General features: G+C 30.9%; 2 protein-coding genes and 2 long non-coding RNA genes across 4 annotated transcripts; 3 read left to right on the plus strand and 1 right to left on the minus strand.

Annotated features, from left to right (window-relative positions):
* Positions 1–753: 753 nt before the first annotated feature.
* LOC128185202 (neuroendocrine convertase 2-like) lies at positions 754–6,352 on the plus strand (the record flags this gene model as incomplete). Its single annotated transcript, XM_052854859.1, has 10 exons — positions 754–765; positions 918–1,046; positions 1,151–1,218; positions 1,476–1,564; positions 1,650–1,825; positions 2,829–3,032; positions 3,497–3,603; positions 4,654–4,769; positions 5,873–5,996; positions 6,091–6,352. Coding segments are annotated over exons 1-10 (1,287 nt in total), but the record flags the coding sequence as incomplete, so codon positions are not given.
* Positions 6,353–6,357: 5 nt separating this feature from the next.
* LOC128184727 (uncharacterized) lies at positions 6,358–7,639 on the plus strand. Its single transcript, XR_008243772.1, has 3 exons — positions 6,358–6,428; positions 6,562–6,606; positions 7,103–7,639. It is a non-coding gene; the product is annotated as an uncharacterized LOC128184727 (long non-coding RNA).
* Positions 7,640–18,426: 10,787 nt separating this feature from the next.
* LOC128184717 (temptin-like) lies at positions 18,427–19,886 on the plus strand. The gene is made up of 3 exons (XM_052854295.1): positions 18,427–18,678; positions 18,819–18,969; positions 19,733–19,886. The coding sequence occupies exons 1-3, from the start codon at positions 18,475–18,477 to the stop codon at positions 19,795–19,797; spliced, it is 420 nt and encodes a 139-aa protein (XP_052710255.1). The 5' UTR covers positions 18,427–18,474; the 3' UTR covers positions 19,798–19,886.
* A 594-nt stretch (positions 19,887–20,480) lies between these two features.
* LOC128184723 (uncharacterized) lies at positions 20,481–22,361 on the minus strand. Its single transcript, XR_008243767.1, has 4 exons — positions 21,949–22,361; positions 21,364–21,505; positions 20,810–20,848; positions 20,481–20,621 (listed from the first exon to the last, which is right to left on the minus strand). It is a non-coding gene; the product is annotated as an uncharacterized LOC128184723 (long non-coding RNA).
* Between the last annotated feature and the right edge of the window lie 1,441 nt (positions 22,362–23,802).

Below are 23,802 nucleotides of genomic sequence, written 5' to 3' on the forward strand. Positions count from 1 at the left end.
TGTCTTAACAACAGGCTATTTACTTTCCTGTCGAGTATTTAAGGGATAAGGTACACTTATCATATTTTTGTATTGCCCCGAAAATCTTCGAGAAAATATTATAGATTAGATATGTTATTTACTAAATGTTGCTGCATAACTGGTCTTTTGCGTGCATGTCACAAAATTTTTCGAAGTATGGAATATGTATAACATTTTTAAGTTGCGTCTGTCATTCTTGCTATTTGAAAGTATCTGATAGACAATAATGGAGGTCCTGGGTTGATTTCTGCGTATTAAATGATTTGCGATGTAAATTAATCGCCAAAGCGAGCATTAGATGACCGCGAATATAACAGAAAATAGGGTACAATATTTTTTTTGTGATTGGTTATTTGTTTTAGTTTGTTTTAGTTTCTATATTGCTAAAGATGCAAGGATTCAATTTGGTCGAATACAAATATTAAAGAAGGAGAAAACCATTCACATAATTTGTCAATGCACATGAATTTCTACATTTTGCAAGTCCGAAATTACACGATTTAGACTCAGCATTTACTTAGGTTTACTTAGCTATTTGATTTTTCCGTATTTTTAGATTCGTTGGTTATGGAATATATGTAAGGCATTTCTGAGAACAAAAATTAGACCGGGGAAATCTTAAAGTTACATGTAATAATTATTGTTTTTTGTTTTTTTCTGTAGATCAAAAGTTTAGAGAAGCAATATTTCCACATGTATCATCTAAGAACAAATGACCCTCAATGGTCAAATATGTGGAACCTGGTACTGTTATATGATTTTTATTCTCTTATCTTGAGTTCAAATAAAAAAATGATCATCTGAAAATCACTGCTATTTTGAAACCTAAAAGATGAGAGAACTATATTATTTGAACTCATCAAGCAAAAACATATATCTTTTTAATCCATCAAAAGAACGAAGATGTCTTTCCAAACACAAGAGTAGCGGAGGCTTGGAGACACGGATTAAATGGCTCTGGAATTACCATTGCTGTTGTAGACGATGGCATCCAAGTCGACCATCCAGACCTCAGAAAAAATATTGTAAGAAATATTAAAATGATGTAAATATCACTTCCTACATTACAAAAAAATTAAATTTTTAAAAATCTTAAATAAAATACTTTATTATTGTTATTTCGTTTTAGGATACCTATCACAGTTATGACTTTATAGATCTAGATTCAAATATCACTCCAGATAGAATCACTGACAGGTATATGTACATATAGTTTGATTTTTATGATAAAAGATAACTTAAAAACTTTTTACATATTAGAGTTATTAATAGCCTTTCAAATTCATATTTTCAATCATGGCAATTATTGTTAAAAACTTCATCAAAAGGTAAATATAAAACTTTAGGTATTTTGTAATTGAACAAAACAAGCATATGGAAAGAATTGAGAGAAGGCGTGTTAATAAAAGCTGAAATTGTGTTTTAAGCTAATTGTCTACGTTATCCTCAATTAGCCATGGTACATCAGTTACCGGACTAATTGCAGCAGAAGCAAATAATGACGTTTGTATAGTTGGAGTTGCTCACGCTTCTACAATTATAGGTACATGAACCAAATACAAATTTCTCTTGAATGTAAAACGCCAGTGAAGTTATGGTTTGATTTAACTATGCTTAATCCTTTGTAGGTGTAAGATTAATTGGCTCGGACGTACCAATCACCGACATTACCAAAGCAAAAGCCCTCAGTTATCATTTAAGTAGGGTAGATATATACTCAAACAGCTGGGGACCCCCAGATAAATTGCATTATCATAGTTTGGGACGTGTTAGCGAGAGTGCATTAGTTGATGGTGTAAAATTGGTAAGTATAGAATTGTTTTAACATCAATATAACTTTAAATACATGCAATTATGAAACAGATCAACCTACAACTAAACTAACAAATAAGGAAATGATGTTTTGGGTGATTCATGCAGGTCTGAAGGTGGCTTAAAATGCAGAAAAATTGGGTTATTTTAATTTTCGACGCAATGCATGCTACCTCCATTGCCCAAGTGTATCACCAAAGAAATCTCTTCTCTGATTTTATTTCATATATATTTAAATCATTCGTTATATATATTTACCATGACAGTGTATAAAAGTAGCTAAAGTATTACCATAGTTCATTAATATTTTACACTTGAAATGTTTTAATTATGATTGTAACTATATGGAAGTCTGGGGTCGTAACCCCGTTCGTGATCTCAATGTATTCATATTTTTGAGAAAAACAAACTTATTTTTTTTTTATTTTAGGTACTTGAAGTTAATAAGAATTAATTTTTGCAATATTCCGCTAAGTATCTACGAAACTGATTATATTACTTTCTTGCGTTTTATATATCTACTAAATGTGAATTTGAACAAAATTTTAGCACGGGGAAATGATTTCAATTAGGGAATAAAACACATTATTGAAATATGGTAAATTTAAGATGTAATTTATGTTGACAGTATTTTTATTGTTGATGTCATTTTCACTTTTTACGATTAAAAATTATAAACGTAACTGATCTTCATTTGATAAGATCCCTACTGCAAATAGTCTTTGATTTGTTTAACACCATTGAAATTATTGAGATCTTTTTCAAATCATATTTTTTTACTACCATATAAAAGAGAAGAAATGCACATCTAAAAGATATTAGCTATTTCAACTTTATAAACCATCTTCCGAAAATAATAATCTAATAATTGTTGTTATTATTAAACGTTCAATATGATTATATGAAAAACTCATAATAGGTATAGAACAAATAGTCAACGAATGGGGACTGCTTTTCTTTTAAAGAATTAATCATGTTTTTTTAATTCAATTCAGGGACGAAATGGAAAAGGTGTTGTATATGTATTTGCTGCAGGCAATGGCGGGAAAGATGACAACTGCAACGCGGATGGTTATGTCAGCAATCTTTATACAATTCCAATAACGAGTATAGGCATTGATCAAAAGGCAGCTCCTTATTCTGAAGTTTGCGCTTCAGCTTTCTCTGCAACATATTCAAGCATATCGGAACGATATTTGGTAATATTAGAAAACTTTAATCTGCTTATGAGTCCCTGACATCCCTGCAGTTTTTCATTTTATGCCGGTACGTCAAAACAAGCCGATTTTCATTAACTATGAACATGATTATATCGCCAAAACCAGGTCTCTATCTGTGTACCACATTCGGTAACAGATCCCAAACTCGAACACAACTTATACACTAAAAGATAAGACTTTAGTTTTTATGAATAATGATAAATTTAAAACCCTGTCACTTTCAAGTCGAAAGCAGTCAAGAACCTTTTATATCAAAGAAGAAAAAAAGACTTGTAAGCGAAATTTCTTCAAATGTTGTGGATGTTCCTTAAAAATAGTTTAAAAGAGTCGTATTTTTAATATTGCGTTCATAATTATTGATTTTTGCAAACGACAGAGATATTAATCTGATGCATATTAACCAATTCTTTTTTTTTTTTCTTTAAATTTTTTTATTCCTACAGACTTCCACATCTCTGAACTCTACATGTATCAGCAACAGCAACCTACGGGGAACGTCTTTTTCGGCTCCACAAGCTTCAGCAATTGTGGCATTAGCTCTTCAAGCAAAGTAATAATACTTGCGTTATTTGCGACTGATTCTTTAATAGACTTTTACTTGTAAACAGCATAAAGCATGGTTTTTTGTGATGCCCTGTTATGTTTTTGTAACTTTTCTGAGTTTTATGCGTGTCTAAAAGTGCTTTAAAATTTTTAATAGGACGGATGTTTACATATACGTTTATATCATTTTTATATATAAATACATGTACATGATATATAATAAGTGCCTCTTTGGGAGCCTCAGGGCAACAGTTGAAAACTGTTGTCACACTAGATAAAACCACTGTCAACCGATGCGAAGCGAAGGGGGGGGGGGGGGGAGGGGGCCTGGCACCCACACTTTTTCTCGCGGCAAAAAACTTTAAAAATTTACATTAAAAAAATTGAATTATCATGAAGTTGCCCCCTCCCCCTTTTGGGAGCATGTATAAGATTGAAATTGAAGTTAATAAGTACTCACCCCTCCCCCCCCCCCCCATAAGGATTTTGAAGATTTTGGAAAATTCCTAATGTCCTTTTTTCTTTTCAAGATTTTTTGGATGAGTCTCCCCCCCCCCCCTCTTTCAAAAACGATGTTACGTGCCTGGACAATAGTGTTTGAGGGGTGTCAATTTCAACTGCTACCCTCCAAAACAGGCACTATTTAATTTATTATACTGAATGTCTTAATTCTAAAGAAAAATTTACTGTTTTTACTCTTTCATTTTTTTCCTTTAAGAATGGCGTGAATTCTACTACGAACCGTACGCACATAATTTTCGCGCATGTAACAATTCGTTGTGTTACCCGTTGTCTGCCATGTGTATTGCTCAGGGTAACAAAACGGATAATAAACTGCCTCTAAACCAATTAAGTATTAGTATTTGACATGAAAGTATAATAACGTCATTTATTTAACATCATGCATTTATCAAAACAAAATCTTGTTAATTTTACATTATAATTTTCCAAATTATTTGCAAAGACAAGTGTTTTAATCAAATGAAATTAATAAATATAATAGATTTTGATCGTCCTGCTTTCACTACTTTGAATACAAATGACATTGTCGTGGTAGTCCTTCGCTCACATGGCGAGATGTTCAACATCTGATTGTGCAGACAAGTAAACGACACAACATTGACGATGGTTTTGAGAAACAACCTTGGCAAAAGAATGGAGCAGGGTTTAATGGTAAATTATCTTTTGGGTTGTTTTCCATAAAGTTATTTATATTGGAGAAAATTTCTAACGTCCGACTTTTTTTTTATTATTTACAAACTGAAGTTTAACATCAATATTTAGGTCGTTGTCACTATCGCCTGCTTTTTGAAATGCCCAACAATGTTCAGTCAATAAATTGTAATCGAGTAAGTAATTACTCGACCATGACCGTTTTTGTTGAAAAGCGTTGAATGCGTGTTCGATATGTCTGCCCAAGAATCTTCAAGGTCAGTCGGCGTGGTGGTCCAAACTGAGCTCGGTTCAGAATTGTTTTTTTTCCTATCACATTTTTCGCTGTATTTACTTTTGACCTATAAAAATGACGTTCTATATACAAAAAAACCACCTTTTTCGTATTCATAATTTTCATCACAGTTCGCTAGATTTTTTACAGACACCACTTAATCGTTCTAAGGCTTGACACAAAGTTCAGTGCAATCAGAAGAGTTGAAGATTCACCATGAAGGCCAAAACGTCATGTAACGGCAGGTCAACATTACCGCTACATTAGGGTAACTCACCTTTCCGATTAATACAGTACAGCTTGACAACAACACAGTACATTTTAGACGAGATAATTGGTCTTTATGAGCGGGACGATATAAATTCAAGATTGAGAAAGCTCCTCAGCATCCGAATTTCGCAGAACTAGACTACATAAACAAATGAAATAACATTCCACTAAGGTTTTAAGTTAAATCATGGGATTTCTATCAGATGTTATTATTAGTGCAATTGGGGAACGTATGAGGTATTAATGTTGTGATTTTAATATCTTAGGGTTTCTGTACCGTCTTGATATTTTTTTATAAAGCCCTTGAAATAATTGTGATTGAGTTTTTTAAATGAAAGGCTGTTATTTTTATTCTTTTTATTTGATTATTGTTATGGTCAAAATAATTAGAATTACGAACAGTATAATACAAACACTTGGCTAGGGCGTTAGAAATTTTGACTAATGTATAAGTAGATAGAAAAGATGCATTCAAAAAAACTTATTTTAAAGAATGTTTCGAGCAGTTTATATTGTGCAAAAGCCCGTCATGTTTATTTCTTTAAATGTCATATGTTAGTGAGTCAGATTGTCGGTTTTGGAATGATGGATGCAGAAGCAATGGTGTCCCTCGCAAAGACCTGGACCCTAGTAGACCAACAACTGTATTGTGCCTCTGAAACAAAGAACGTTAACAAAAACATGTAAGCATATTCTTTATTTTGGATAATCATAAGCATATATAACTAGGATATTTAAAGGTTGAAATTATCACAGTTTCCTACCGTTTTATTATAGAAACAATTCGCGGGATGTGTCTAAAACAACAATCTCAGAGTTAACCAGTACAATAAAAGAGACTGGTAAAAACTGCACAATACGTTCTCTAGAAAAGGTTCAGATAGATGTGTATTTTTCGTATGAATCAAGAAGAGGAGATTTTACTTTGATTTTGGAGTCACCTTCGGGAACTGTGTCCTACCTTATGACCCCAAGGCCAGAAGACTCTGATAATACACATAATGTATCTGAAAAAGTCAACTGGACATTTACATCCGTTCATTTCCTTCAAGGAAAATGGAACCTATCATTGAAATACGAACCTGAAGATAGTCTGAATACACATGATGTTTCAGGTATTCATTTTTATCTAAGAAAAAAAATGACTCAAATTAAAGAGAAAGATTCATAAATTGTGCATTTTTTGTAAAAATAAATATAGTTGTATAAGCGTAAGGCTAAGTGTAAGCTATTTCTTTTTTATTTTAGCCACTCTTATATCCTGGAGGCTTCATTTTTATGGAATCACAAAAGGTGCGATATTTTCTGCTTAATTTATTTAAATGCTCGTTATACATAAAAATATGGTGGTCGCATCATTCCACTCAAATATCTCTAATGACCACTTTTTTAAAACTTAATTTTACGTGGTATATCATAAATACCTGCGCATGTCTTTTTGAATAGGAAGCGGGTTTTTTTTTCATTTATCACTGGACCAATCAATGTGTATTTTACCTTAGACCAATATCATAGGCCCTAGAGGCCAATGTATAATCGTAAATCAATAATCGTGATAAAATATCTAGTTCAGTCCCTGCATATCAATTTCTATTCTTATCGGGCACACATATATACAAAATATTCTTTTTTTCAAAATGTCAACATAATAAAAGGAACAAACCTGGAACAACTTTTTTGAAGGAAAAAACACTAGCACTGAGACATAATCTATTTAAAAAACATAGATTATTTCTAAATTATCAGGGAAAAACTGTTAATAATATAAATATCATCAATATATTTGTAGACAATGCGAAGACTCCTGACACCCAGAAGATCAATGATAATTCTTCAACAACCGCTGTTGCCATAGCTGTAACAGTTATTGTCATAATTGCAGTTCTGGTTTCTGGTTTGTTATTGTATAAATATTGGCCCAAATTGAAACAAAGTAACATATTAAAATTACTACGGATGCCAAAAGAGATATCCGATACCGATCCAAGCAGATTTGAAAGGTTCTAAAACATGAAAACATTCTGTCCATAGTCTGATGTCCAATTTTCAATGATGCTGTATGATAAACTAAATGTATTCAATACCCATATCTTATATTGTCAGCATTGGACCTTTAGCTTCTGTTTCCATATACAACGTCGATCATTGTAACAATACGAGTTGTACCTGCCGGAAATTCTTACTGTTCAATGACTACTCAAAATATTTTTTTTTTCTTATTTTCAGACGGAGTTGAATAATTACTTTAAATAATTTGTTGAAATGTCTTGTATGTAGTTTTACTATTAAATATATCTTATTTTTTGGATAAGAAAAATATTTATTTACCAACCTACTTTTTTTTAAAAATTCTCTCAAAAGTTACCAATTTTTAAGATGCGGCTTTATATGATTTTGTAAAAAAAAAAAAAAAAAAAAAAAAAAAAAGCCTGCATAATATTTATAAATGTTGCCCCATGGTTTGGTTCAGGGAATATTTCAAAGTTGACCCCACATCCCCCATTCCAAACCCTAATCCTAATACCAACCCCAACCCCCAACCTGATAAAAAAGAACAACGAAAATTATGGTCACTCTTCTGTTAGTCAATTTGTTTTGTGTGAAAAAATATTAAGAAACAGTTTTTTCATTATTGTCGTCCTGAACAAATAATTCATTTGTACAAAAATCTTTATCATATTTATAGTGATATCATATTGAAAGATTTGAGAATTCATTTTAACGGTTTTTATTACACCTTGTATTATTGTAGAAGCTTATTATGTTGTTCAACAAATTTCACGCAAATGTTGTCAGAGATTTTAATAACAGACTTTTAAAAATAGATATGTATGTACACATGTAATTCAAGAGGAATGAAATGCAATTATATTACTTTTATCTGTCCAATTGTTGACTGCTTTTCTTGTTGATTTTTCATATCATTTTGCTTCTTGATATCCTTATCGTTTTGTTCCATAGATACATGATGCATATACATGTGTATTTAATCAAACAAAGAATATATTCGATAAGGTCTTATTTCTGCCCCCATTATTTCAAATTTGAAAATAAGCAATATCATAATTATCAAATAAAAATTGATCTTAGATATTTCAATAAAGCACAAAACTGATTATGTCAGTTACAAAAATTTAGAAGTTTTATAATCATTTCTCGTGCTTCTAAAATAGGTATAGTCCACTAATGCATTTTCCATAGGCGGTAATGTTAACGTTAGGGCTCATAGCTCCGGCCCTAAATTTCGTTCAGCAACGAGGGACCTCTTTGAATGAAAGCTCGTCAAATTGTCTCTTTCCTGTTAAAATTTCGTGGTGTGAAGTAAAATTTGTTTTCCGACAGAATGTATCTGTATTGAAAAACTCTGAAAATGAAAGTAAAAGTAGGGAATTTCACAATTTTGGAAAGGGTGTACATCAAACAATTTTAATTCTTTTTTTTAAATGATAATTCAATTTTGACACATGCTTTTAAGATTGCAAATCCTCTTTTCTGACATGTGTCAAGCATTTTGATTTAAAATATCGCAATAAATGTATATACACTCTGCAAGTATAGGAACTATTTTGCTTAAGGTCACTACTTTGTTGTCCTACCGATTCTAAAAATAATTGAAGGGATATACCCATTATGAAACACTATTGGAACTTATTCCGCAATTTATCAAAAGCATGAACATTCATCAGTTATTCTACATATTCAATTACAGGAAATATAGAGCATAATCTTGCGTCAACATCCTTTTCACACAAATAACCGTTCAAATTATTATGGACATCATAAAATGATATTTAAATGGAGTTTGAGCAAGCATGCCATGGATGTTTACTTTTTTTTTTAACCGATATAACATTTTTGGCTAAAACACGTTTTTTTATGATATAAGCTCATATTTATGTATCATATTTCGATCAAGAGATGGACCAGACGATTACTTTTAAGTAAATAAACTTATATTAGATACCTTAAAACTTTTTTAGCAAGTTTTTCAAGCTCTATTTATAACTTTGAATGTAGGGGCATGCAAACACTTAATACACCTATAATATTTTTCATTGTTCTTTTATTTTGTAAATTACATTATTATATATCATTATATCTTTAAGTTTGTTGTTTAACAGTATTTATGCTCATCACTGATAGCGAATTAAAATGTCTTTAAGACACATCTCAAAACTGGAACATACGCATGAAAGATAATGATCCAATTTTATCTGCCGGAAACTTGATACAAGTAAATTTTTAACAAAAAAATCTTTCCATCCTAAAAAATCCCGGATGCTAGCTTCTTAGTTTGTTTATTTGCTGGAATAAGCATGCTTAGAATTATAAGTAGGAATTCTGGGAAACATGCACTCGTGTTCTCGCAAATTCGTATGTTTGTCCTCTTGTATATTGCGCTTGTTTCAACTTTATCCCAGTCCGTGCAATGTGACGTGAAAATAGCACCGCAATAATTTTAATATCTAATTGATAAAAAAAAATCCAGCGATCTTTGTCTAAAAAAAAATGAAATAAAATGTTATGCTTACACAGTCATCTATAACGTGACATAAACTGTATGACGAAAATTTTCGTGGAATTGGTCGGTACCTCTCATTCACGAATCTTTTTTCTTCTTTTTTTAATTTATAAATATTTATTAAACAAAATACATTTTAATTCGAGATAATACCTCCGCAGAGGCTCTCTAAATATATATATCACCTGGGATGCCTGGGGCCCCCTGGGTCAGAAGTGCTTTTTAGCAGTATAAATAAATAATACATCTATAAATTTCATGTACAAAATATATATTTTTTTATTATTTATAATTGTATCTTTTTAAAGCATAAATAGACGTAAATATGAATTAACACATGGTCTATATGCATACATGTAAATAGTATAACAGTAATGAAAAATAAAAACGGGGGGATAACATTCAGTGATTGGTATAATGTTCGTATCAATATTATACAAATATACAAATAAAATATTTTTTGAAATTTATATGCATCCACAAATATATAGGGAAAAGGAAAAAATAGTAATACAATTATCGTTGGTCTGCTTGTTATTTTTTTTCAAAATTTTGTAACTGGATTTGACACTTTTAGCACTCACGGACACTGTAATAAAGTAATAATGATAAAGAGAAGATTTCAGAGTATTTCAAAGCGCATTCTCGTGTGGAATTTCGTCTTGTAGTCTACATTTCATTTCATATTTATATATTTTGTACTCTACGAAAGATATGACATTATTGAAAATTTTTGTTGTCTGTAAACTCGTAAAAAAACATAAAGCAATTGTTTTCCATGTTATATTCAACTTCAGTATTCCTGATACTTTTTCTTGTCTTCTTTTTGTTTCAGAACATCCATAAATTGAATTTAATATTTTCAATTTTTTCACAGCTTATACAGTTTTTTCAAACATCTTTATTCCATTTTATAACATTATAATTACAGTTCAGCTGATTGTGTAGAAGTTTATAGTTAAATTATGCTATTTGCTTATCAAATGCATTTATTATCTTAGACTTCCAATGTATCGTTTAAATATATAATTATAATTACCTTTCTAAGTTGAATAAATATATGTCTATCTTTTTTGTGTGTTTAAGAAGGCCGACTTTGGTTTAAACTGCGCATGTTTTTGTGCATTCTAGTAAAATACAGTGTATTGATACTTTTTTTTGATTTTTTCCTATTATTTGTAAAATTAAACACAATAAACAAAATGCAGAAAATCTATATTTTAAACGATAGTTTTGTTGCACGGTAGTTGAGCGTTGCCATTGTTTTTTTTTATGACGTTATGATAAAATGAAGCTCTACAGGAGTACGTTGAAAGGAAAAAAAACCTAAAAGAAAATTGTACACTGCCGAAAATATATACACCGAATTATGCTAACCTCAGGGATACTTTCCTTATTTTTTGAATGAATTTATTTTTAAAAATCTACATTTGTAATCTTCCAAATATATACATGTAGCAAATTTGGGGCATTTTAATATTTTGAGATGACCCCCACTGAAACAAATCGGTAGAATTTAGTATAATTTACATAAAAAAGTAGAAAAGGGTATTACAAATCACATATTACAATTCGACAAAAAGCTACTGTAGTAGTATTTTGTTAATCTTATTCGAATTGCAGAAAATGACAATGTCCCATATATACCTATAGTAAATGTACCTGTTATTTGAAATGGTCCCTAAAACGAACAAGATCGTCGATGTTCTTGAAACATTACAAATAAACTGGAGTTGGTGCACATTACATATGGTTAAAAAATATAGAGTTTTGTTAAAGTACTTTTTCCGCAAAAAAAAACAACCCAAAATTAATTGGACAACTCGACTGGAACAATGACATACCGGTATGTTTTCCCAAAGGACATTTTATGTCGTGTAAGTGTTATCCTGATAAGGATTGAGTCTTTTCTGGTCTTCGACATGCCAAAAGTAAATCTGATAAAAATCATTAAATCAAGATGAACGGGAATTAAACTTACAATATTTTCTTTCTTTTCTTACAATCACATAGAAATGATAATTTAAGTTAAACAAGGACTATATTTTTGGCGGAACATTTTTGTAAGAAAATATCACATGTTTTTGCAGTTCAGAATTGCTGTAGATTCTTGAGTTTATTTGGTATTTTTAAATCAATAACATTAATGTTGGATTTGCTCAACTAATGTGAACTGATGATACGATTATTGGGTTTAAGAATATGTTTATAAAATATGATTTGTATTTTCATAGCTTCTTTACAATCTCATTCTAAATATAAATGTGTGTGCAAAAATCGCTATAACCGGTTTTTTCTCTTATTAAATGATCAATATATTAATTTTTCTATAAATTTATATCTTTATTTAAAGTCTTCATAATATGTGAAAATCAGAAACGAAATATTTAATATTGGTAGTATAATCAAAATATCATCAAAATTTGAGAAAATTAGCGGAAATGCGGGCTTCGCAGTATCAATTTAAGTTAAAACATTTTTTGTCCAATTTAGTTGTATAAATTGAAAGACATTCTGATATTCTTTCATTTCATTAAAGTATAAAAATCTTATATCTTAAGCAGATGTCTACATAAGTGCATATAAATACATTTTTATCATCCTTAAAGTTGAGGGAAAATTAGTGACTTTAATCAGACCTTTATGCAAAAACAAGATAATCAAATTTGATTAAACTGATAGATTCATTTGGTGATATGATCTGTTTGACTGTGTCAAAATTTCATGAACTTCTTATTATAAGAAGTATGTCTAATTACGAGAAGATTCCTTCCTTAAAGCATGCAAAGGAAAAGGGTATCCTGAACAACCTTTTACACTCATAATGCATGAAAATATTTCAAATCAACAACTCAAAAGAATGTAAAAAATCGTGACGGATATGTAATTTAACAAACCAAAACGACCATCTAAATTCCCGTGGGCATGCGCAAAGAGTTGGCTTTACTCTTCCTTCATAAATAACAATATTCTTTATTCTCTGGGAGGCTTTGCAGTGACTTAACATGTCTTTAAGGCAACAATAACAATTGTGCTACCTAGAGAGTTCTCTCAGTTTTCAGGAATTAGCGGCGTTAGGAGTTCCACGATTTTTTTGTTCAGTGCCTTTGGTTCCGACTGCACCGAAATTCAAAATTTGTCTATTTCCAGATATGGTACTGCATGAAATCTTCTCGACACTGCACTTAAAGAACAATAATAGACTCTTAGTGAGCAGAGAACTAAACCAGACTGTCATTTGTTTAAAAGAATTGTAAAAAGTAGCATGATAATCTTCAATCCATGGATCGAATGCATATCAGAGTTAACGGAAATGTCAGTTTTCCCTTGCTTGGATGGGTACATTTTTGATATCTCAAAGAATTTGGAATCAAAGTCTACGACATACTAGGAATTTTCAGATAATTTTTTTAAAAATGATTGTTGTGTTATGATTTTTAGAAAATTGTCTTTTATTATGTAATTGTCTTTTATTGTCTTTAAATGTTCTGTTGAAATATGAAATAAATACATATCAAGGTGTTGAATATATACATTATTTTTCTTTTTTTTTGTCTGTGTTTAGTATTGCAAGCAAAATATCTTCACTGTATTGTTCAAGTTACACATACTTACATTTGCGACAATTTATAATGACTGTGTTGGATAACAAATAAAAGTATCCTTTATGCTCTAATTTACAATTCTTAATGTGATTGCGTAACAAAGATATCAATTACATACCAGCAAAAATTTAATATCTTGCCAGGAAAGTAACAATCTATTTAAAACATCCCACTGCATTAACAACTATTCCTAGACTATTATACATGTACCAATGTGGGAGGGTTGAGACTCAACGCCATTTTGAGTGTTCAAACTTAACAATTGCTTCTATGGAACAATGAATTATCTGCTTTCCTAAAGGACATTTTGATTTGTGTGAATGGTGTTCTATTAAAGCATGCAAAGGGAAGGGTATTCTGAATGACAAAAGTATTACACTCATAGTGCATGAATATATTTCAAATCTACAACTCTTAACAATACATAAAATTCTGACGGACATTAAATAAGCAAACAATAAAAACCATCTAATTCCTTGGGCATTCGCAAAAATTTCTTTTTTACTCTTTCTTTTCATCAAAATCAATATCCTTTATCATGATCAGGCATTTCGTGGCAAGGAAAAAATAAATAAAAATCGGTCTGTTATATTTGTAACGAGATATAATTCACTATCATCATTTACAATTGACACTAATTTTAGTGTACATAGCTATAACACATTTAACTGATTATTTGATTGAATTATCGGCATTAAAAACAATATCCAATATGTTTTGACGAGACTTTTTTTTCAATGTTACGAGAAACAATACAAATATAAATGAAAATTGTTACATATGACTACTTTTCAATACTTTATTACCTGTAGTCACTTGTATAAATCATAAATATTATAATTATGTGCTTATAGTTTTCTTTGTAAAAAATCATTATACTCCTACTTATTTATTGTAACAAATGAACACTAAATGATTAAAATATTTTACCAGAATACCTTTAAAGATCAATCCTTCGTCAGAATAAAATTTCGGTGGCCACGCTTAGTCATAGATGTACGGACAGTTCGAATAACGTAGTGAGGTTTGACACCTTTTAAGTAGTTTGGTTAGCGTGGTTAAAGTGAGAAATTAATTCTACATGGAGAATGATATTATTTCCACTTCTGATCTTAGGAAATGCAAATACGTGTACGTGTAAACAAGAAGGTGGTAAAGTTGCAGATGTAAACGAATCCCGTCTCAGCATCGCACAATTTGTTTATGAACAATAGTTATATATAAGAAGGCTTCACAATGACTTTACACATCCTTCAAGCAACTATGGCAATTGTATTACCTAATGGATCCTCTCTGTTTTCAGAAATGAACAGCGCCAGAAGTTTGGAAGATATTTGTTCAGTGTCCTTGGAGCCGTCGACTGGACTGAAATTGGAAATTTGTCCATTTCCAGATATGGTGCTGCATGAAATCTTCTCGACATTGCAACTAAAGAAGAATAAAGGACTGAGCAGAAATGTAAACCTGACTGTTAATCGTTAAAATGAAATTGGATTTGGATGCAGATCATTGTTGAGTAACATTATCGATATGTGTCTTCCTTTATGGATTGAGACAAATGTTTTGTAATTTGACGATTTTTGCAGTCAATTTTCTGATGTGCTAATGTTTTTAAACTTTTGAACGCCTATCAAGGTTAAGGAATATTATCGGAATATCCCGTTGTTGGACCAGTATGGAAGGAGACGGATTTTTTTTTTCAATCAAAGAATTTGAAAACCAACTATCCAACAGATCAAGACTTTCAGATGACTTAAAAATGACTAATTACAAACTGGTTATTGTATAATGATATTCAGAAAAAATATGTTGATGTGGTTGTCTTATATTGTCTTTAAATGTAAATAAATTCATTTCAAAGTTAATTATACACTTGTATTTCTTTTTCTTATTAGTTTCAGACCATTGTACAAAAGTGATTGGAGGGTCAAAGCTTACAATATTGTTATATTTTCATATTAGTTCCATTAAGGAAATGTGTAATTGTATTAAGTAAAGCGTACATTTGTCCCATATACAAGTACGAACAAATGATGCAAAACACAAGCGTGTGAGCATAGGTATAACTTCCCTGACACTATCGTATATGTGTTCTCCCCGAAAAGCTGTTTATTTCGAGTGAAAGGTATCCGATTTAAAGCTGCTTGGTCCGATTTTATATCAAATTTTATGCACGCTTTTAAACGATGGTCATGTTTACTATATGTATAATAATAGACATTGCAGTAGTTTTTTCTACTCAATTAAGCTAAATTTCAATGAAGAAAAATACGTACAAAATTTGCTAACAAAAAAACGACAGATAAGGGTACCGCGTTATTTCGGCTCATATTAAATTTCACTCCTGACGACGAGACGGGTATGGTTGTATTACGACTTTGACATCGCATTAAATAAAGGTCCAAATAATCAGACAAATTACAAATAAACATGTGTACGTTTTGTACGCTAATATTTCTGAAGTTTCCTTTCTTTACAATCGATGCATAGCACGCGGGTTGAATAACCCCAATCATTCGGGGGACGAAACCCAACGGTTTCCTTTTCTAAAAATTCCCGTGATGCTCTTTGGTTTGTTTTTTCGTTTGCCAAATAAGAAATTATTTTTACATTTGTATTTACTTTGAATATTTCTAACTTTGAAAGGAGACTGATTCTGCTCGTGTAAATAGGAGAAAGTCCATAACTTTCTAAGATAATTGGTTTGTATGGGAAAAAGAATTGATACTGTAATAACAAAATAATCGGACCAAGCAGCTTTAAACATGCAAACGTAGGGGTATCGTGAATGATAATGTGTCTTGTGTCAATCATTAAATATTTGTCAGTTTGACGAGATACTGGCACCTCTGATAAGTCGAAAATTTTCTTTCATTCCTGCATCAATACAATTTTGCCTGATCTACTTTTATCTACTGTTCTGAATAACGCTAATTCCTATTTATAGAACGAGAGTTTTAAAAAAAACACGATTTGAAAATGTTTTATTCAATGATAAGAAATGAATGAAACATTTTGTCTATTGATTGTAGCGCATTGGTGCAATTTTCAGGTCAATTTTTCCTTAGATACATCGATCAAAAAAACATGAAGGTATCCCACTCTGCAAAGTTTTTGTATCAATTATTTCTTGAGATGTATATCATTAAAATCTGTAGACAAAGCATACTTAAAAAAATCTAAGATAATGGGGGGGGGGGGGGGGGGTCAGTGTTTTTACTTTTATTATTATTACTGCGTAATAGAGAAGATCATGTCGAGAGACAAATCATCGGAATGCAGTTTTAACAATGCCGATGTAAGACTTATCTAATACAGACACCTAAGATTTAGATAAGTGTCAGTTAGGATATAATAGGCAGACAGACATTTATATGGCTTGACCATCCTTTCCTCTGTCAATGTGTACAAAGAAAGGCAAAAGTGTAACACTACCCCGGCTATTATGAAAGATGACTTTGGTAAATATCAACAGCATATGCCCTTAACTACTTAAAGTGCTGCAAGAATCCTGTGCTTCGTTGTTGTAAATGAGAAATACGTAGTATTTTCAGTGGAAATAAAGAGGTTGAGAGGGTTTTCGATAAATATTGACAATATCTAGTTTATGCGATTAACAATAGGATTCTTACACTAAAACTAATAAACTTGAACGAATTGCCGATCGAATTATCGTAGCAAACATACATATGAACTTCGGGGTAGTGTTACACGTTGTGATTTTTTGTTAAGTAAAAAAGTGATCTATTTTTTACTGTCATGTGATACCATGGCACGACAGCTTCAAAGATCGAGTCGATTCCGAAGTAGAAAAATAATATCCTGGTGAACAGATTCACTTGGTATTACTATTCAGCACTGTTTTCATAATAATAATAAACAGTTTTTAAATTGATCATAATTTTGACAGTCATTAAACTCGGAGTTGCCTTAACCTACCCGCGTTATGATAATTAAGGGATTAATTTCCAGCGGAAATAAAATATTACCATTAAAATTCTATGTTGCATGATGCACTGCTTTTATGTAAGAATGACGTGAGTTCTACAACGAACCGTATGCGCATGATCCAGGCGCATGTGACAATTCTTTGTGTTATCCGTTGCTAGGTGTGTTATAAACGCTGATGGTAATTGAACGGATTAAAAACCGCGTCTTAACCAATAAGATTTTAGTATTTAACATGAAAAAATATAATAATATTCATTGTCACACTGTCATACACTGTATTATACTTTTTCACACTGAATGATAAGTTTTAACTTTTTACGGGCAGAAGTAATCGTACAAAAATCGAAATGCATACAGAAAGATAAGCATGGAGCGATAAAAGTGACCGGTATATATTATATGTATGATATTTTTATGGAGTACATGTATTCTGAATAATGTTAAAAATAGTTAGAGTTTCCTTATGAATGATATATCGTTTAGCGCCAGAGTGGTGGTAGGCGGGTGGGGATGGTAGTTTTCGTGTTTTTGTAATAATTATAAATATATTGCATGTGTGTTAGGGAAAAATGAGGATATTATTCCCACATGAAAAATCATATATGATTGTGTGTGTGTGGGGGGGGGGCATAAATCTTCATATTTCCCAAATATTTAATAAGTGGATTTAAAACGATGTTCTTTTTACAAAATTAATCATTTATCTACATCGTATGCACATCCTCAGAATTTTTCATAAGCATGAAATGAAAGTTTGAGGGGGTGTAATATGATGAAAAATAGAACAATGGCAAGGAAATATGAAGTTTTATTGCCCTAGCTGGCATGTGATTTTCTAGAACCAATCAGCTGTCATGTTACATAGAATTATCATATTGAGGTATAATAATATTTTTTTCTAGCCGACAAAATCCATTTTTTTTTTTCGTGAAAGGACATGCCCAAGGCATGCCATACAATAATTATTACCTGTATGATACGCCAAGGTCATACAGGTGGTCATTTTATTGAACCCAATGAACACTGTCTTCCAGCTGATAACATACATGTATACAGAGGCGAAAGAGACTTTATCTAATCAAAATGGAGGAACAAGGAAAAATTTTCACAGGTGTTCTTTTTGTGATTGTAATGATATGTCCCTCTGGATTCGGTCATCCTGGCTACCGGTTAAAAATCCCAAATGGATTAAACGTTCCCAATCCTTGTTTTAACGTAGGGGGACTATGGAACGGTGTTGGACACAACATAGAGATTGGAGGAGGTGCTTTAAATCCGTTCGGTAAGGTCAGCAAAACTACTTTGTAGCTTCTAAATTAAGAAACATAAATTGATTTAATAACGTTCACCAAATATCTTGCTCATTTGATTATTTGTAACTGGTATGTTTGTTTCATTAAAAAACATTACTTGTTTTGTTTATTTAGGATTTTTTGGATGCTAACGGAACTTGGACACAGGAGCTCTGCATGACAGATTCGGATTCAGACGGGAAAATCAACGGACTTGAACTTGGAGATTTCAATTGTACTTGGTTTGAAGGACAACCACCAATGGGGGACGCAACAGGACATCCTGGTATATTTTACTTAGACAATAAGTCAGCAACATTGATTTTCTAAAAATGCCAAACGCAGTTTACTGTTTAACTAGATTTGAGTAGTGAAATAGCTTAAACTGGTCTACTACTTTACGTACATTGCGTTAAACGTTTAAGACCTATTTGATGCAACAGTCATATTAAGTTTCCTTTGATATTTTGGTGGTTTTTTTTCCTTTTTTTGGAAAGGGATAGGTGTGAAGTAGAACTTGATAAATTTTATAATTGCTTTTTCAAGCACGTTTGTATATGCTGTTATTGCAAATTACACCCATTGTCTTTGTATATGTACAACGTTCATCGTAAAATGTACTTTTCAAGAAAAACTGTTTTAGTGATATTTTCATTAAGTTGTTCATAAAGTTACTTTATTTTTTTTTTATGTTTTGTTGACATTATGATGATATTCCCTTCCGTATATCAAATACAAACTTCGTTTTGATTCACATTTATTATACATATACATGTAGTTACTTTGTTTATTTATTTATTTATTTATTTATCTTTTTATTTATCTATTTATTTATCTTTTTATTTATTTATTTAATTATCTTTTTATTTATTTATTTATTTATTTATTTATTTATTTATTTATTTATAGTTTATGTCCCTCCCATTTATCCCTTTCCACCATTCCAAATATTTCATTGCGCTACTTTCACATAGCCACGGGCCTTCTATTTATATAATGTCGGGAGGTGCGGTTTATATATCAGGTGTTTCTCTTATCTTCTGTTTTAGGTATTTGTGAACCGATGGATGATCCAAAGTGCACAGAAATCAACAAGGATGTTTCCTGTCGTTAAAACTAATTATTGTCGTAAATTTTGCCCGAGAAAGATATGAAAAGGACACACTTGATACGTTACAATAATAAAAGAGGAAACAAAAAGAATTCACGTTCTTAAAAGGGCATGGTCAGGATTTTCAAAATTTATTTCCCGGTTTTAATGTTTACAATGCTTCATTAAGGCATTTCTAATAGTTAAGCAAAATTTCAGCTGTCGATTTATGGGCGAGATACAGAGCTCACAAGTCGTCATTTTGTAAATACATATAAAGCTAAGGTAATGTTTTTGCTTACATTTTGAATGTTGAAAAGAAAACTTCAGGTTTAGATTTAAAATAAATGTGACAAAGTTGGGACTTTTTGTTTAGAAAATCAAATTAAAAAAGAATTTTTAACTGTTAATTGAACCACTGTAAACAAAATCAAGACACGGCTTTGTTTACATAACAAAAAATTGTTAGGTTTGTATCTTGAGCTTGTCTCTCAAATTTCGGTTTATCACATAAACAATTAGAAAAATAAACTCGGTCAAAATTGTGTTTATGTCCCTTTAAAGTTTAAACTGAAATTTACGTGGCCATGCCTTGAAAATTATTAACAAGATAAGGATTAATTTTTATGCCAAATAAAACGTAAAACGTATGCAAATAAACGTATGCTTAAAAGGTCATTATTTGTATTTAGAGGACAAAACAATATTTTCATTATTGTAAAAAGTTTAATAAATTAAAACAAGTGTGAAATAAAAAAAAAATAACAAAGTACAACAACATTGAAAAGAGTACATTGATATTCAATATGGATTTTCTTTGATTGATTGAAATAATATCTGTGGGTATTCTGAAAAAATAAAATAGATGGAAAATGATTAATTTCATCAAGGTCAAAAACATACGCAGGCAACAAGGGAACAGTTATTAAATGTCATTACTTAGGATGATAACTGTATATTTATGCACTTAGAAACGTCTGTACTTTAACAACAAGTTCAAAGCCTTGCGTTGAATAAAATTAATAAAATTACATACCATTATGGTCTTTAGCACGTGACGACATTTTCTTCGTACCTAAGAAAAATGAAAAAAAAGAATAACAAGACATATATACAATAATATTGTTCATCTGGTTTTAAAGATTAATGACAATGCTATTATTTATTTAATTTAAAAAATACTTCCTCTGACGTAGACAAGAATATTTTTTAATACGCTAAACGTAACGAGGTTAATAAACATTCTAGAAACATCTTAATTTAATTCGCAAATTTGAGACATATGCATGTGGCTGCACAAAACGATAATTCTTAAGAGCGTTCGAAGGTCGTGGCTGTTCTTAAACTATATCAACCTCCTTAATTAAGGAGAAGATTAGTAAAGAAAGATAGAGAAAAACATTTAGATTTTAAACCGAAAAGACTTGGAATTTTTCGTTGTTAAATGGCAGTTAATGGCTAAACATTTTAGTACCATATTTCAAATTTTAGGGGAAATCTAATAGAAAATTTGGTGACCATTTAACTCCCTAAAAAATTTAAATACTAATGTCAGAATATAACTTTTTCGTTGATGAAAGTTTTACATACGCTTTCCAGGCTTCACATGCATTTCTGTATCGTTTTGTCCTGTCTGGCGTACAGTGGGGATTGTCGATGTTCGGACAGATAAATTTCTCCCGATTATCAAAGTTAGAGGGAAGTAAAGACCTCGATGAGCACGGCTGTAGAACTATAAAAAAAAAAAAGCATTTGTCTTTGTTTCACTAAAGAATGGTGTCATTCTTTCTCAATTTAAATGTACATAAAATGTTTAATTCCTTAAAATAGTTGATATCCCAGCATGAAGTTTATTGGATGTCATTAAAAAGATTTTAATTATCGTTTTTCTTTATTAAAAAAATGGTTTAAAATGCAAATTATTGTAAAGTACATTTTATTTTATAAAGCTTATCAAATTTATGTTCATATCTACATATTATGACAAAAGCAATGTAGAGTATTTTTTTTTCTAAAATGATAAGCCATATAAGGACAATTGCATACACTTTAACAGTATAGATAAACTTATATAGCATTTTATAATTATAGCAGATTCTCATTTCTACACATTGTAAATATGATATTTTGAGAAAGCATGTAAAAAAGTAAAATAAAATTTTGAAAAATCCTTACGTGAAAAAAGAATACAGGCTACTAAAACCAGATGTGTTGACTTCATTCTGCTAAATGCAATGATTTGAAAAATCTGTTTATCTCCGTTTTATATACAGCCCATTCCCTGCATAATTGATTTGCATTTATGTTCCCCATTATCCTTGTTATGCCGCGCGTAATACACCAGAATGCCCTTTTGTTTTGTCGTTCATTCAGAAGGCGGCCTTAAGCAAAGAAATAGGGCTGGTTGCGTAATTGAAAAATCCCCTTCCTTCCAAATTCGTTAATTGGGTCATTGCAATATTAATCCAAGCTGAATTCGTGCGTTTTTCACATCCGCTGGTCTAAAGATTAGGATTGTCGACTGTCAGTGATATATGATGCATGTTCACCGAACTCATTTTCACCGAGGGAGAAAAATTTCAGACGACAGATGACCTATATTGTAACGTTATAATTTTTTAACGAAAATGCCATTGATAAGGAAAATATATTTTTGCTTATCATGATATAATGCTTTTACACCTGCACAAAGCTCTCAAATGTAAATAGCAGTAATATTTGATATATTTTGTACTTCAAGACCATGGATGTATTTTGCAAGATTTTCCCCCAAATGGATAATTTTGGGGATTTTTCTGAAATGTGTTTGAATTAATGTAAATAAGCAAGAGTTAAGGTCCTGACAGAACAAATCATAGGAAATGCTTGAACTTTTGGATAGTTCATTTAAAACACCGAAATATTTTTGGCCGCACATTTTTATGTCAGGCGTTTTTCATTGCTCTATAACTATGGAAGTGTAGCACAGCCAATGTGAACACCTGCATCTCACTTAACGTACATTGTGAGTATAATGGAAAGATTGTTTACTGTTTGATAAGAGGGACCGATGGGCGTGGTCATTTTTAGACTGCATTGATCTCACTTTGAATTCGAAGAAGGTGCTCTGCATAAAAGTATAAAATATAGGAAAATATCTAACTAAAGTTTAAAAGCTAAAATATGGATTGTTTTCTTTACAAACTAATAGTTTATAACTAAACAAATCATATCTTAAAATTTTATGTAGATCTGATGGTAAGTTTATTAACTGTCCAGTCTCTTTTGATTTCCATTATCTGTAATCAATAACAGTTTTAGGTTATTAAAGTATAATTACGTTGGGAAGACATAGAAACTGATTCTGATATTGAAAATCAATACTAGATAGTTAAAGTCAATACTAGATAGTTAAAGTCAATACTAGATAGTTAAAGTCAATACTAGATAGTTAAAGTCAATACTAGATAGTTACATTTTTATGTTAGCATATTGCATCGACGGAATTGCATATTAATTATAAATATATTTTGCCACCATTTTTAAATACAAAAAATGGAACTCTTTTTTAAATGTCTGATATTTGACTAGAAAAAAAAGATGTTTCTGTAAGTGAACATAATATTATAATCAAGTTCAATGGTTCACAAACAACAGAAATAAGAATCTTCGCAAAGTGTAGTGATAAGTTGTTTGCTACAAATGCGTATCGCATCTGAAAATATATTTGTTATGTTGTTCATTGCGGCATCCCCTGAAACGTTCTACATTCTCACATGAATAGGTCAGTTGTCAAAACGAATTGTAAACAAATCGTAAACAGATCGTTTAACACTGGAATCAACTAGATTAATACCTTTACTTTCATTTTCTTCTTTTTTGGCATATTTAAAACAAAGTCATAAAGATGTCAATTAATGTTCAATATGATATAGAATCTGGTTAAAGAAGACATATTAACATTGGTTTTAGATTGCATATTTAATTTAAGCAAATTATATTCACGGAATATCTGCGAATTCAGTGCATTTGGAGGTGGATTCTTTTGGG

This window comes from Crassostrea angulata, chromosome 5 (assembly GCF_025612915.1).
Source record: "Crassostrea angulata isolate pt1a10 chromosome 5, ASM2561291v2, whole genome shotgun sequence".
NCBI lineage: Eukaryota > Metazoa > Mollusca > Bivalvia > Ostreida > Ostreidae > Magallana > Magallana angulata.

Bases quoted from the DNA above. Each gene is read 5' to 3' on its own strand.
- LOC128184717 (XM_052854295.1), top strand. From the start codon at position 18,475: ATGGAGGAACAAGGAAAAATTTTCACAGGTGTTCTTTTTGTGATTGTA. The intron at 18,679-18,818 runs GTCAGCAAAACT...TTGTTTATTTAG, and splicing joins CTTTAAATCCGTTCGGTAAG to GATTTTTTGGATGCTAACGG. The intron at 18,970-19,732 runs GTATATTTTACT...CTTCTGTTTTAG, and splicing joins GGACGCAACAGGACATCCTG to GTATTTGTGAACCGATGGAT.